The 15,569-nt window shown below is 41.0% G+C and overlaps 1 protein-coding gene across 1 annotated transcript in view; it reads right to left on the bottom strand.

Moving 5' to 3' along the window:
- flt1 (fms related receptor tyrosine kinase 1) overlaps positions 1 to 15,569 on the bottom strand; it is a 199,856-nt gene that overhangs the window by 49,462 nt on the left and 134,825 nt on the right. Inside the window, exons 12-13 of the mRNA XM_034169045.1 lie at positions 14,646 to 14,754; positions 10,896 to 11,201 (exon numbers count right to left, since the gene is read on the bottom strand). Coding sequence (XP_034024936.1) covers positions 10,896 to 11,201; positions 14,646 to 14,754 — 415 coding nt within the window. The remainder of the gene's footprint in view (positions 1 to 10,895; positions 11,202 to 14,645; positions 14,755 to 15,569) is intronic.

Here is a 15,569-nt window from a genome sequence, read left to right as displayed (position 1 = left end):
TACACCAGAATTATCAATTGGAAATTTCATAGAATTTTCAGTGCAATTCTGCTTCCAGTTTTGCAAATCAATTCAAATTTTATCAAATTCATGAAACTGAATTGGAATTTGGGAAGCATTCTAAATTCAATTCGGAGTTTTGCCACAAGCTGGTATCTAGAAGAGTCTCATTTTGGGATGTCTGAGGCAAACACCTCCAATCAGATGCAAAGATGTCTTGTGCAAACTACTGTTGACCCATACATAGGCAGAACTCTCTGCAGAGCCCTTTTTCATGGTAGCTGGCATGTGTACAGACCCTGATCCTCCGCTGTGACTCGGTCAATATGAAGCGTCCCATCTTCTGGTGTGATGACAATACTGAAGATGAGCCCCAGCACAATTTCACGACATTACAATTACACATGGAATTTTTATCCTTATTATACTTCAGGATTGGAAGCATCACAGAGGGTTTGGTTGGAATGAAAACCTGCAGACTCTTGGGGAACTTTGCTTGTTGAGTTTTCACTGAATCCTGCAGCAGGGGGTATTATTCTTGTACCATGAGATGGTTGGCATCGGGATGCGCGGGAAGGACAACTGAGGCTCACTGAGCTGCTGACATTGACGGTTGCAGTCTGTCAAATTGTGTCAGCAGCACTGGAGGCTCCAAACTGAAGGGACACAAATGTTTTACAAGTGTGCTGTGCCAATCTGTGCACACTAAATGAAACACACACAGCAGGGTAGTTGTTCAAAGCCTAATGTCTCTGCAGCCCCCTAGGTTACAGCGAGATATGATGTCAAAACAAACAAACAAACAAATAAATACACAAAAATGAAAGAGAATATAATCTTTTCACCCATGATATCATGGGATGTTTTTATGTAGTTGTATTCAGACACACAAACGGAATCTATTGTTCTATTGCTGTATGTTATTGATAATGTACTTTCTAAAAAGTATATATATTATAGATTGACCCACTGATACATTGCAATGTAGCATCAGGCTCTATATCTGTAGTTTGCAGAACAACACTCTCTAAATATTCATGTGTAGAAGATTTACAGGAATTATATATATTTACATTATTATTATTCTTATCTATATTATTATTATATTATAATAGCCAAGTGGCCTCTGGTGTGTGTGTGTGTGTGTGTGTGTGTTGTGTGTGTGGTGTGTGTGTTGTGTGTGTGTGTGTGTGTGTGTGTGTGTGTGTGTTGTATGGTTTGCGATCATGGAGAAACTAGGAGCTGAGAGCTGACATTTGCCGTTTGGTATGCTTATATATTTTGGGTCAAGGATGAACACTGCAAATATTTGATATGACAAATATTGTTGGACAAATTAGCAATTTTAACTAACAATAAACAATGGTCATTGTGCTGCAATGCATGGGAGTTTAGGGTTTGGGGGTTTTTAAATGTTCTTATTGTGGTTCAGCCCAGTCTCACGTTTTTTTTGTGCTCCCGTCATGAAATGAGTCAAATTTTTGTGACCAGGATTTTTTTTTAAACTCACTATTACTAACCCTACTCCTAGCCCGACCCTAACCTTAACCATAACCTAATACTACTCCTTCCCCCCACTCTAACCATAACCACCTGACCCCCCCCACTTCACTTTTAATTTGTGCAGCCATCACGGAATGAATGAGAAGGAATTTGTGCTGCCATGACGAAAATGAGGCGCTTTTCGTCACAATAGCACTAACCCAACAGATTAATGTATATTTCATGCTGCTGAATCACGACTTGCCGTGAGATCAGGTTGTGTGGTTCATGATAGCTTAACAGTGTTGTTAGTATCACTGGCTTATTGTGCTTTTGTAGTTCAATTGGTTTAGTCAGTTTAGTTAAGTGTCATGTTGCCGGTACCATGACTGAAAAGTGTATTACGTTTGATCTCCTCTGCCACTGTTTTCTGTTTGTGCATGTCTAAAATAGAAGCACCTGCTTGCGAACAGGATTCAAAAAAGACAAAACGCTATTCCTGCATGTGTGCATGTGTCTATACTTCAATCACGGACAAACTGGGGAGAGCTGACATTTGCCATTTGGTATCCTTATATATATTGGGTTAAGGATGAATGGCGCCAAATGGAACATTGATATAGGACTAATATTTTGTCGAAACTACGGATATTAGCCAACGTTGCTAATTACATTCTGGACTAACACGCCATTCCAGCAGGGGGCGATAAATCATCTTTCTCTTAAAAGTGTATGTACGTACGTACGTGTGTATGTGAGTGTATGCGTGTGTGATTTTTTTTCAGTACATTCAATGTAAGCACATAAAATTTTAAATATGTTAAAAATACATGGATGACTAAAGAAAGCGGAAAACACTTATTTCCATTGAGGTCCATTTAAAAATCAATGACAAAGTAGAAGTAATAATAAAATAAAGTAATAATAGTGTGTACATGATAACAAGAACCTAAACAATTTATAAATACAGTAAGACAGTAAATTAACATTAAAAATACATAACTATCCATCCATCCATCCATTTTCATCTGCTTATCCTAGGTCGGGTCGTGGGGGCAGCAGCTCAAGCAAAGCCACCCAGACCTCCCGATCCACACACACCTCCCCCAGCTCCTCCAGGGGAACCCCAAGGTGTTCCCAAGCCAGCTGAGAGACGTAGTCCCTCCAGCGTGGATCTGGGTCATCCCCGGGGCCTCCTCCCAATGGGATGTGCCCGGAACACCTCTCCAGCGAGGCGTCCAGGGGGCATCCGGAAAAGATGCCCGAGCCACCTCAGCTGGCTCCTTTCAATGTGGAGGAGCAGCGGCTCTGACTCCCGAGCTCCTCCCGAGTGACAGAGCTCCTCACCCTATCTCTAAGGGAGCGCCCAGCCACCCTGCGGAGGAACCTCATCTCGGCCGCTTGTACTCGCGATCTTGTTCTTACGGTCATGAGCCAATCTCATGACCATAGCTGAGGGTCAGAACGTAAGATCGATTGGTAAATCAAGAGCTTTTTGCCCCCCTACTCAGCTCTCTCTTCACCACGACGGTCTGATACAGTGACCGCATCACCGCAGACGCTGCACTGATCCGTCTATCGATCTCACGCTCCATCCATCCCTCACTCGTGAACAAGACCCCGAGATACTTAAACTCCTCCACCTGAGGCAAGGACACGCCACCGACCTGAAGAGGCAAGACACCTTTTTCAGTTGAGAACCATGGCCTCGGATTGGAGGTGCTGATCTTCATCCCAGATGCTTCACACTCGGCTGCAAACCACCCCAGTGCACGCTGAAGGTCCTGGTTTGACGAAGCCAACAGGACCACATCATTCGCAAACAGCAGAGACGAGATTCTGTGGTTCCCAACCGGACCCCCTCTACACCCTGGCTGCACCTAGAAATTCTGTCCATAAGGTAATGAACAGAACCAGTGACAAAGGGCAGCCCTGGTGGAGGCCAAAGTGCACTGGAAACAGGTTTGACTCACTACCCGGCAATGCGAACCAAGCTCCTGCTGTGGTCGGTACAGGGACAGGATAGCCCTTAGCAAAGGACCCCGGACCCCGTACTCCAGAGCACTCCCCCACAGGCCGCCTTGAGGGACACGGTCAAATGCCTTCTCCAGATCCACAAAGCACATGTGGACTGGTTGGGCGAACTCCCATGAACCCTCGAGCACCCGATGGAGGTGTAGAGCTGGTCCAGTGTGCTGCGACCAGGACGAAAACCACACTGCTCCTCCTGAATCCGAGGTTCGACTATCAGTTCATATTCTCCTCTCCAGCACCCTGGAATAGGACCTTACTGGGGAGGCTGAGGAGTGTGATCCCCCTGTAGTTGGAACACACCCTCCGGTCCCCCTTCTTAAACAGAGGGACCACCACCCTGGTCTGCCAATCCAGGGTACTGTCCCCGACCGCCACGCAATGTTGCAGAGACGTGTCAACCAAGACAGTCCCACCACATCCAGAGACTTAAGGTACTCAGGACGGATTTCGTCCACCCCAGGAGCCTTGCCACTAAGGAGCTTTCTGACCACCTCGATGACTTAGGCTTGGGTGATAGACAAGTCCGCCTCTGAGTCCCCAGTCTCTGCTCCTCTTTGAAGATGTGACGATGGGATTGAGGAGATCCTCGAAGTATTCCTTCCACTACCCAACAACATCCCCAGTCAGGGTCAACAGCTCCCCTCCTGCACAATAGACAATGTTGGCAGAGAGCTGCTTCCGCCTCCTGAGGTGTCGGGCAGTTTGCCAGAATTTCTTCAAGGCCAACCGATAATCCTCCTCCATGGCCTCTCTGAACTCCTCCCAGACCGGGTTTTTGCCTCTGCGACCGCACAGGCTGCAGCACGCTTGGCCTGCCAGTACCAGACAGCTGCCTCCGGGGTCCCACCTACCAACAAAGACAAGTAGGACTCCTTCTTCAGCTTGACGGCATCCCTTACTTCCGGCGTCCACCACCGGGTTCAGGGATTGCCGCCGCGACAGGCACCAGGGACCTTGCGACCACAGCTGCAGGCGGCCGCATCAACAATAGAGGTGGAGAACCTGGTCCACTCGGACCTCCATGTCTCCAACCTCCCCCAGGATCTGGGAGAAGCTCTCCCGGAGGTGGGAGTTGAAGACCTCACTGACAGAGGGTTCCGCCAGCCGTTCCCAGCAGACCCTCATGATACGTTGTGGGCCTGCTAGGTCTGACCAGCTTCCTCCCCTCCCAGTAGCTCCAAACTCACCACAAGGTGGTGATTGGTCGACAGCTCAGCCCCTCTCTTTACCCGAGTGTCCGTGACACGTGGCCGAAGGTCAGATGATATGACTGCAAAGTCAATCATCGACCTCCGGCTCAGGGTGTCCTGGTGCCACGTGCACTTATGGACACCCCTGTGCTCAACAATACAGAACTAACAGGAAATAAAATGGATAATTCTTCTTCTAAATACTGTTGAGGTCTAAGGTTCTAAAAACATTCTGAAACTCACACACCATTCCAGCTCATTATAGAAACTTTGCACAATTTATTATCACTGTTGAAAAATGTCAGCTGCCTATTTTATAAACACTACCCAATCTAGAGCCCGTGCTTCCCCACGGGCAATGTGCGAGTTCAGAATATTGTCTTAATTGGGTTACTATCAGAATATTATCGTCCATGCAGCGTCTTCATTAATATTTCAGCATGTTCTAAGTAAAACAGTTGCTGTTGATTCCATTTTTGACTCAGCACAACAGGCTGATATTTTATAAACACTACCCAATCTAGAGTCCGTGGATTCCCAATGGGCAAAACACTAGTTATTGTTATTATTATTATTATTTGTCTTTTCCAGACACCCTGGCCACACACATCTATTGTGCAGTTTGGTTTCAAATTTTGACTCATTATTCAAAAAACAAACAAAAAACAAACAAACAAACAACAACAACAACAACAAAAAAAAAAACAAAAACAAAACCTTGCAGCGGTGGTGGTGGTCCAAGTGGGTAGTGTGCTTGGTTTCAGTGCAGAAGCGTCCTGGTTCAAAACCCCACCCCTGCCACATATTTCCCTGAAAGGGGAATTCTGTCAGGAGGGGCATCTGGCATAAAACCCTGTGCCAAACGACAGGCAGATTCACCTTGGATTTGCTGTGGAGACAGTGACAAAGGGACTTACTATTAAGCTTGAAGTATTAAATTGAATAGTTTTCTTCAGCAAATTATTATTTGTTTCAAGATGTTTGATACACTAATAAACCAACTGTTTTGGAACATCATTTAGCATTTCAAAGTGCTAACTACATTAAATAAAACATTTGCTTCCAAAATTATTTAGGACAAACACTAAATGAAATAATTATTTCAGAAATAATTCACAGTTTCAGTACCCTAGAAACACTAAATGAAGCAAATGCTTCACAAAAAAGTCAACATTTTTGAAACTCTTGCAGCAAAATTAAGCAATTGCTTCTCAGAATGATTCATTTTAAAACTGAAGCAGTTGCTTCAGATTCATACTTTTAAGACTCTAGAAACATGAAATTAAATCTTTTCTTCATAAAATCATTCGGTTTTGAACTAATCCAAAACACTAAAAGTAGCAATCACTGCCTAAAAAACACTCACACTATATGGACAAATTGTTTCAGGAAAAGATTCATGGTTCAGAATGATTTCCAAATGCCTGAAAACAAAATCAGCCAATGGTGTCAGATGATTTAATGTTTCAAAATGCTCTAAACACTGATTGACACATTTCCTTGAGAAAATTATTCATTATGCAAAACATTAAATTCAATAGTGTTTAAAAACACTAGGAAACACTAAATGACACAGCAGTTTCTGAAACTGCTGTGTCATTTAGTGTTTTTAGTTTTTTCATAAAATATTCAAAGTTTCAAAAACCCTTGTAACAGTAAATTTAAAAGATTTCTTTATAAAATCATTCATAATGAAGGGCTCACAACAGTGAAAGAAGCAATAACTATCTGACAACACTGAAACTGTTAAATTGAACAATTGTTCATAAAATTCAATAATTTAATTTAATTTATTTATTATACAGGTCCAAATCACAACAAATCTGCCTCAAGGCGCTTCACAGGAGTAAAGGCTAACTTTACAAACTTAGAGCAAGCACACAGGTGACAGTGGTGAGGAAAAACTCCCTCTAATGATATTGAGGAAGAAACCTAAAGCAGACCAGGACTCAGAGGGGTGACCCTTTGCTTGGCCATTCTACAATTACCAGTTTTTACCAAGCTGAAGAAACAGGAAACAGAAAAAAACCAGAATAGCATCAAAAACCAAGTGCATTATTGAGTGCATTATTGCATTATATCAAACAGTTTTGAACTGTCCCACCCACAAAGTAGGAACAATCTGTGGACAGTAATAACAAGCCTTACAAACAAGTGTCTGTCTACATGTCATTTATCATTTCTTGCAGTGCACACATCTTGGTTCAGCGTAGTCACATTTATTTATAGACTCAAATGATGTTTTCCATTATTTTGTTTTCCCTGCACTTTTCTGGAGCAGTGCCACTGTGAGACAATGACTATGTGCTGACACACACGTCTGTGGCCTTTGCTTCAACCTGTGACTGTCAGTTTCTTTCAGGCCCTGAGTCATTCAGAAATCCCCTGTAAAAACAAAACCATTTCATAACAAAAACTCAAAAATATCTGTGAATGCATAAACTGCTCTACTCTCATGAACAGTTGCAAAAAAAAAAAAAAAAAAATCTGAATGTGTGGGGCCCCTGACAAATATAATAAAAAATTAAACTGAACCTCCGATTCCCTCACAATGGCACTATAATTAGGCCATGACTCCAAGCATGAGTTTAGTAAATGCCCTCACTTGTGTTTGATTTTTAGAAAAAAAAATGTAGCTATTTATGTTTATTTTTTTGCAGCCCCCCTTTTTGTTTGTGCTCACCCCATCTCTCTAGTAATTCCCATGTGGGCTCCTGAGGGAGGAAGTGTACATGTTGTGCTCTGATTGTATAGAGAACAAGAAGTAAAACACATGAAGAAAAGTCACTTAACCACGGCGTCTGATGTTGTTTCCTCGATCTGCCTCCTGGACAACAATTGATGATGTCGGTGAGGCTGGGGCCTGACAGTGTCTGAGTTGGCTGATTGTTCCAGCGCCCTGTGTAGGGGCCGTGTAAATGTGGCATTCTGGGAAGTCCATTGTGTGCTCTTCCTCCAGACAAGAGCTCATTCCCACGTGAAAGAGGTGCGGAGCTGAAGCGCAAGAGCAAAGGCAGGGTGGGGCCCCAGGAAGCCAAGGGGGACCCGATTCCCAAGAATCGAGACCCCTGTGTGAACGGGCGTGTGTCTGTTCAACATATGTCATGCTAAATGCTGCAGAGACGATGTGATTATACAATGAGAATAAGGAGATCCTAACTTTAATCATGATTCTGCCCTTAAAAAAATTTTCATGAGATGGCGCAAATAATTATTGTTCTAAGAGAACGTCTCGCAGGAGACAATTTGGGTGCAGAACAGGAGTTAAAGCTACAGTGTGTATGATTTACGGGTGGCAGGCCCCTTCATGGAGGTCACCATGTTGTAGTGCCATGTTGATACAGTAGCCCAACACGGACATACATACACCATCTTTCACTTTTTATGGTGTGGCCAGAAGACTCCAAATAAAGAAGAGTTGCTCTTCTACACACTGTGTACTGGTTGCGAGTGCAAAAATTTGAGAACCCTAATTTTTGTGGAATGGAATCCCCATCACCAAAAAAGCAAAAACACAAAGAGAAACAGAATCATAACTGTATAGGCATAATGCAATCTGCAGCCTCACCACTAGATGACACTAAATCCTACACACTGTAACTTTAAGTAGCATTGGCAAAGACATGCACTCCAATAAGTGTAGAATTCAGAAAAAAGGTTTTGATGTTGTGTGTTGGTTTCTGTGTACAAAGTGCACAATCGGTTATTAACCTCAGGGCCTCTGAATCATTTAGTACACTGGAAGCTTTTTAGGTGTCAACTCTTTGTCTTTTTCTTCTGTTGCTATGTTATTTATCATATATTTGAACTGTTGCAGTTCAAAATACTAAAATTAAAATAGGTCTGTGCATACTTAAAAAGCAACATAACTGTACAGTACTTACTAGAGAATGTAACTTCAACAAAGCTGGAAGCGTGTTTAACGTGCTACTCAAGAACTACAGGGTGTAGAAAAAACTAAAACACACCACTGGAATCAGCACATCAATACAGGCAGTTTAGGCAATAAATGAACAGAGCCTCAAGGTTGTGGGGCTGAAGCTGAAGGAAACCTTGTTCAGTTGTGGCCAGTGGCTACTCCCGAGTAGGAAATCCAAGAAATCTTCATGTACTCCACAGTGATGGAAAACAAAGAACCAAGTTTATTCTGAGGTTCTGTGCAATCAGACAGTAAAATAGTTAATGTCCACTTATTCATTATTGGCTTATTCCTTCTTCAGGTACCTCTGCTAATATATGTATATATACTAGTGCAGTGCCCGTAGGAAGTTTGTGTTCCTATAGAAAATTGGGAGCTTAAGTAGATTTCTCACGGATGGTCCTATGAGGCTGTGTTTGAAAGTGGAATGTACAAAAAGATGTACTTATATTATAATTTGAATATAGTATTTCATATTGTTAAAAAAATCAGTTTTATTATCAATTATATGAAAATAAAAGGATTCCTATTAAACAGGTTATTGGAAGAGAGTCAGACAAAATTAAACAGAACATTTAGAATATTTGAAACAGCAAATCCTCAGTACCCCACCTCCTGAACACAGTTTATTTAAACTTGAACCCACAGCACATATAAGATTTTATTCAGCTTATGTACCTAACTGAAACACTGCACAAATAGTGGGAAATTTGTTGGCGTTAGGAAACAGAGTTTAGCTAACGTCTCCTCAGTGCTGTCAAGTTACACTAAGTTGCAAGGAAAACTACTAGCATGCGTTTCACAGTAAAAGTATTTGCTGGGATCCTGGCATTAAACATTTTACGTAAGTGGCTATTCGCATGGCCGCCTTGTCCATAACTGTCATTTGGCTATTCGCACGGCAAAACTCTGGTACATATATTCGCACGGCAAGACTCTGGTGGTAAAACTTGGAAATACTTGTATAAACAAACATACTGCATTAAATGAGAATTATGGACATGGTCGCCGTTCGAATAGGGTCGGCCTTTTGCCACCAGAATCTTGCCGTGCAAATACTGAAATGAGAGTTATGGACACGGCCGAATAAAAAAAAAAAATAATAATCAAAATCAAAAAAAGGAATTAAGACATCTTGAATGCAGTATGGTTGTTTATACAAGTAGTTCCAAGTTTTGCCACCAGAGTCTTGCCATGCGAACAGTGAAATGTGGACATGGCCAATAAAAAAAAAAAAATCAAAATAGAAAAATATTAAAGAAGTTAAGACATCTTGAATGCAGTATGTTTGTTTATACTAGTTCCAAGTTTTACCACCAGAGTCTTGCCGTGTGAATATACGTACCAGAGTCTTGCCGTGCAAATAGCCAAATGAGAGTTATGGACGCGGCTGCCGTGCGAATAGCCACGGCTACATTTAATGTGAAATGGTGTGAGCAATATGAACTATCTGATGTTGTTTAACTTTGCTACCAGTAACATCAGTGAACATGTCATCTTGGAAGTACAAATGTTACAGTGTTTATCAAAATAAAGGTTTCAACATAAAGGTTTTGAAAATTAATTCCCCAAAGTTTCAAAATAAAGGATACACATCATTGTGCTATGCGCAAGCCATATCCGAAAGCTGAGGCTGATCTGACAAATACATATGCGAGCCACGATCGCATTCACACAGATGCTTCTTGCTCTCTCTCTCTCTCTCTCTCTCTCTCTCTCTCTCTCTCTCTCTCTCTCTCTCTCTCTCTCTCTCTCTCTCTATATATATATATATAGGAGGAGACCACTTTAAAGAAATTATGTATTTTTTAACACTCTTAAAATATTTTGTATTTTATAAGGTGAAATGAATACAGAAATATTAAATATTGGTAGCTTTTAATCATATTTATGTGCTTTAAATAGTAATATATTTTTTATTAATATCTTACAAATATTTTAATGGAATATAAATGTTCAATTAAATGGGTCTAAAACATTTTATTTCATGTTACTATGCAATAACATTCTCTGAAATAATATGTAATAATTTTTCCCACAAAAAAAAAAAAAAAAAAATCTTGATGTGGAAAAATGCAGTAAACAACATCAACAATGGATGAATTCCATTTATGTGTGTGGCTTTGGTGACCTGTGTTAACTGCTGTGAATTGAAGCTGTTGCTAATATTTAGTGACATTGCTGCTTGCAAACAGCCAACATGTGTGCAGGCTGTGATGGAGACTGGAAGAGGACAATGACGGGGAAAACGATGCGTTATTGACCCTCACCTTTGATTACCACCTGTGTGTCCAGGTGCGTCTCATGTCCTGTGATGGTGTGGCGACAGGAGCAGCGGTAGGTTCCAGAATCTTTGGCTGTCAGGTTGCTAAGCAACAGCACCAGAGAAGTGGAGAACAACCCTGATCTGAGCTGACTAGTCAGAGTAGGACTCATAGACTGGGCGTCCTCGGTGCCATTCGCCTGTTGCCATGACAGCGCTGTGTACAGGTACTTATTGGCTGCACAGGTGAGGTGGAGGTCCCTCCCCTCTATAGGCTCCTCCCTCTGGCTTACACTGAAGCCCCCTGGGACATCTGACACAGACAGAGATGTGGAATAAGGAGACAAGGAACCAGAGAGAGACTGAGCATGTGAGTTAGGGTGCCATAAATAAAATATACAACTTCATCAGCTCCTGTTAAACAAATTAACTTTTTTTTCTTCTTTTGACTCTGTGAGTTTGGATGGTGGCTGAAACATCAGCTTTATGAGTGAACCTCCATTTCTATAATCTCTATAATGACAATGTTGAATGGCTATTGTGGGTAAAAGAAATACAGTAAAAAGGCTTTTTATTTACTTTAGCTATTTGAAACTTCCCTCGGAAATGGCTCAAGAGTTTCCTAATGGCAGATAGTGTTTATCTTTCCAGAACACCCCAAGGCCTCCTGAAATAAAGCGGACCTGCCAGAAAAAGGAAGTGCACTGCATGGGGAAGTGGAGCGATAAGAGCCACAGGTTACTGTTTTGCACACATAGTAACTGCTTAGCACGCATAAGATCGCTTAAAACACTCACCACCCCTACATTTCTAATGTGTCACAGGCTCGCTAAAGTAACAATCAGCATGTTGTCTTCAAAGGAAAAAAAGCCTTTCCTCAGCTAACTAAGACATTTGTCTGCTTGAGAGGTTGCCATCAAGGATCCAAAACAGTTGTGTAGTGGTGGTGGACGTGGCAACGTGCAGCACCAGTGCATGTTCCCAGACCTGATCTGATGGGGTACAAGAGCACTCGAACAACTGATCACTTTGTTGTAAGTCACACGTATAGGCAGGCTGAGACACAGTGAAGTCTTACAGAAGGGTTAAGTAAGCAATGCTGGGAGAAGATTATTTGAATATTTCAGGTCACTCTGTTAGAGCTTCAGTATTTCTCTGTGGAGAGAGGAGAACCTTCCAGAAGGACAACCATTTCTCCAGCAGTCCACCAATCCGGTCTGTATGGTAGAGTGGCCAGACAGAAGCCATTCCTTTAGTAAAAGGCACATGGCAGCCCACCTGGAGTTTGCCAAAACGCACCTGAAGGACTTTCAGACCACGAGAAACAAAATTCCCTGGTCTGATGAGACAAAGATTGAAGTCTTTGGTGTGAATGCCAGGGGTCATGTTTGGAGGAAATCAGGCACCATGTCTACAGTGAAGCATGGTGGTGGCAACATCATGCTGTGGGATGTTTATCAGCGGCAGGAACTAGGGGAGTACTCAGGATGGAGGGACAGATGAATGCAGCAATGTACAGAGACATCCTGGATGAAAACCTGCTCCAGAGTGCTCTTGACCTCAGACTGGGGTGAAGATTCATCTTTCAGCAGGACAATGACCTAAGCACACAGCCAAGACATCAAAGGAGTGGCTTCAGGACAACTCTGTGAATGTTCTTGAGTGGCCCATTCAGAGCCCAGACCTGAATTCGATTGAACATCTCTGGAGAGCTCATATTTGAGCTCAGGTCCACCCTATTTCCACTGATCATCCTTGAGATATTAATTGGAGTCCACCTGGGGTAAATTCAGTTGATTGGACATGTGACTGAACATCTCTGGAAAGATCTGAAAATGGCTGTGCAGTGACGTTCTTCATCCAACCTGATGGAGCTTGAGAGGTGCTGCAAAGAGGAATGGGCAAAACTGCCCCAAAGATGGGTGCACCAAGCTTGTGGCATTGAGCAAGTATTGAGCAAAGGGTGTGAATACTTATGTACAGGTGATTTCTTAGTTTTTTATTTTTAACAAATTTGCAAAAATTTCCAAAAAACTTTTTTCATGTCATTATGGGGTGTTGTGAGCTGGAATAAAGCTGTAACATAACAAAAAGTGGAAAAGTGAAGCAGTGTGAATACTTTCTGGATACACTTTAAATTGATATTGTGTGTGCTGCAAATTTAGACAACAAACCCAAAGCCTCATACACCAGTATAGGTTTCACGTTTTGGTCTTTTACAGTGGCTTGCAAAAGTATTCAGCCCCTTGGTATTTCACACGTTTTAATTTGTTTATGGCATTTCAAATACAAAAGTAAACCAGGCTTCTCAATATAAAAATGTCTAAAATTATCTTCCTTCGACTCATACTGAAAGTAAATCTCTACAACTTGATATAAATTAATTAAAAATATAAAAGCCAAGATGATGAGTTGCATAAGTAATCAGCCCCTGTGGTATAATACCTGTAAATAATCAGTTAATTGTCACATTTCTTCAGACAAGTCATGGGATGGATGCATGAACATTTCCAAGTCATTGAATATGTCTTGGACTTTATTTACATCAGTTATGAAGAAATATAAACAGTATGACACTCTATGGTAAATCTGTGCGGAGTAAACAGTGTGGAGCTATATAGCTTCATGATGAAGTGGAGCAGAGGAGGGTTTTATTAAAAAGAAGACCTGAACGTTTACCTACAATTTCCAGAAGGTACATCTGAGATGCAAGCCTAGATTTCATGTTTTAGTGAAAGAAGACCCTCGGATATACCACTTCATCATGAAGCTATAGCTGGAGATACAAAACACAGAATTTGCACGATTTCTTCAATCACAGCCACAGAAGCCTAAAACTTTTTCTGGGTTGTCTGGGTGTCTTGGTGGCTTTCCTCACTGTTCTCCTTCTTGCACAGTCACTCAGTTTTTGAGAACTGTCTACTCCACACAGATTTACTATAGAGTGCCATGTTGTTTGTATTTCTTCATAACTGATGTAAATAAAGTTGAAAACATATTCAGTGACTTGGAAATGTTCATGTATCTATCCCTTGACTTGTCTGAAGAAAACTGGCAATTAAACTGATTATTTACAAGTATTATACCAAAGGGGCTGATTACTTATGCAACCCATCATCTTGGCTTTTATATTTTTAATTAATTTATATCAAGTTGTAGAGATTTACTTTCAGTTTGAGTCTAAGGAAGATAATTTTACAAATGTTTATATTAAGAAGCCTGATTTACTTTTTGTATTTGAAATGCCATAAGCAAATTAAAATGCGTGAAATACCAAGGGGCTGAATACTTTTGCAAGCCTCTGTATATACAATGCTTAGAACAATAGAAGCCAGATAAGTCCTCCCATCAAAAACCTATTTTTTGTGTTGTTAGTACATCTATGGTGTTGTGGAGCTTTGCAGAGCATTTCTGTTTTGAGGTATGTTGTGTGAATTCACAGCAGACACATTATCAAATCAAATTTTTAAATGTACTGTGGGTTATATTTGTGTTCTCTGTATTTGCAAGCATTTTTTTCATTTAAAAAGATGTTTTTGATACATCTGCCTGCTGTTGAATTGCAGATGCTGTAGATTTATATGTTGTGTTAATTTGGAAGGGTTGGGGACTCTATCAGCCACCATATTTCTGAGATCCCCTTGGCGTGTCTAGGTGGAGGTTAAAGCAATAACAACGACACAAATCAGTAGCGTTAGCATATACAGAATGTTGCATATGCTTTATGCACATGGATGTTTGATTTATTGTGAAACACCTGTGATGTAGAAGCCGATGTCCAGTTGATCTGCGCCTACAGAGTTGGACGCGACACAACGGTACACTCCAGATACAGCAGCCTCTGCCACCGTCAGAACGCCCACCGTCTGTGGAAAATAACATCGGCAGCACTTAGAATGAAAAACAGGTGCCACTGCTTGCAGGCCTCATTTTGTCCACTTTTCTCAGACTTAAAATGATGGGATGTGAAAAAGAAATGTGTGCATGTGAGCTTTCCATTTGCAGAGGAAATTTAAACGACATATATAAAAAGAACAATCAAAAATGCATTTATAATTTTCACTTAAAAACAAAACGTTTTGTTTATTTGTTTGATAGTTGTTTTTCTACTGTGACCAACTTCACAACATGAATTCAGTGTAGCTTAATGTGTAATTCTTTTGTTACATTTTTACTTCAGCCTTGAAAGCAGCACTATAGCACTCAGAAAAAGCTTTGTGTTTTGTTCCAAACTTTTTACTGTAAATAAAAGCTAAAATATGTATATTACAAAAAACAAAAAAACAAAAACAAAACAAAACAAAAAACCAACCCAAAAACAAACAAACAACCAAACATGCCCCACTTCCCCCCCCCCAAAAAAACAAACAAACAAACAAACAATCAAAAACAAACAAAAAACCCCTCCTTGGTATTTCACTTCCAATGTAAAAACATTCATTATTTGTTTTACATAGCGGCTAAAATAGATGCTTGTCATTTGATATTATATTAATTTATAAACAGCAGAAAAGGGACTTATATTTTGGTGTGGTGCTTTGACATCAACAGTCCAACACAAACTTTAAATAGGAGTCCAAAATTGTTCTCAGTCATCTTGGAAAAACAGTTAGATAGTCGGTGATACTTCAAAAAAAAAAAAAAAAAAAAAAAAAAAAGACTGTGTACTTCCTCAGGCCAG

This window comes from Thalassophryne amazonica, chromosome 1 (assembly GCF_902500255.1).
Source record: "Thalassophryne amazonica chromosome 1, fThaAma1.1, whole genome shotgun sequence".
NCBI lineage: Eukaryota > Metazoa > Chordata > Actinopteri > Batrachoidiformes > Batrachoididae > Thalassophryne > Thalassophryne amazonica.
Note: the sequence above shows the minus strand (reverse complement) of the source record. Positions and strands in the feature narration are given on the sequence as shown.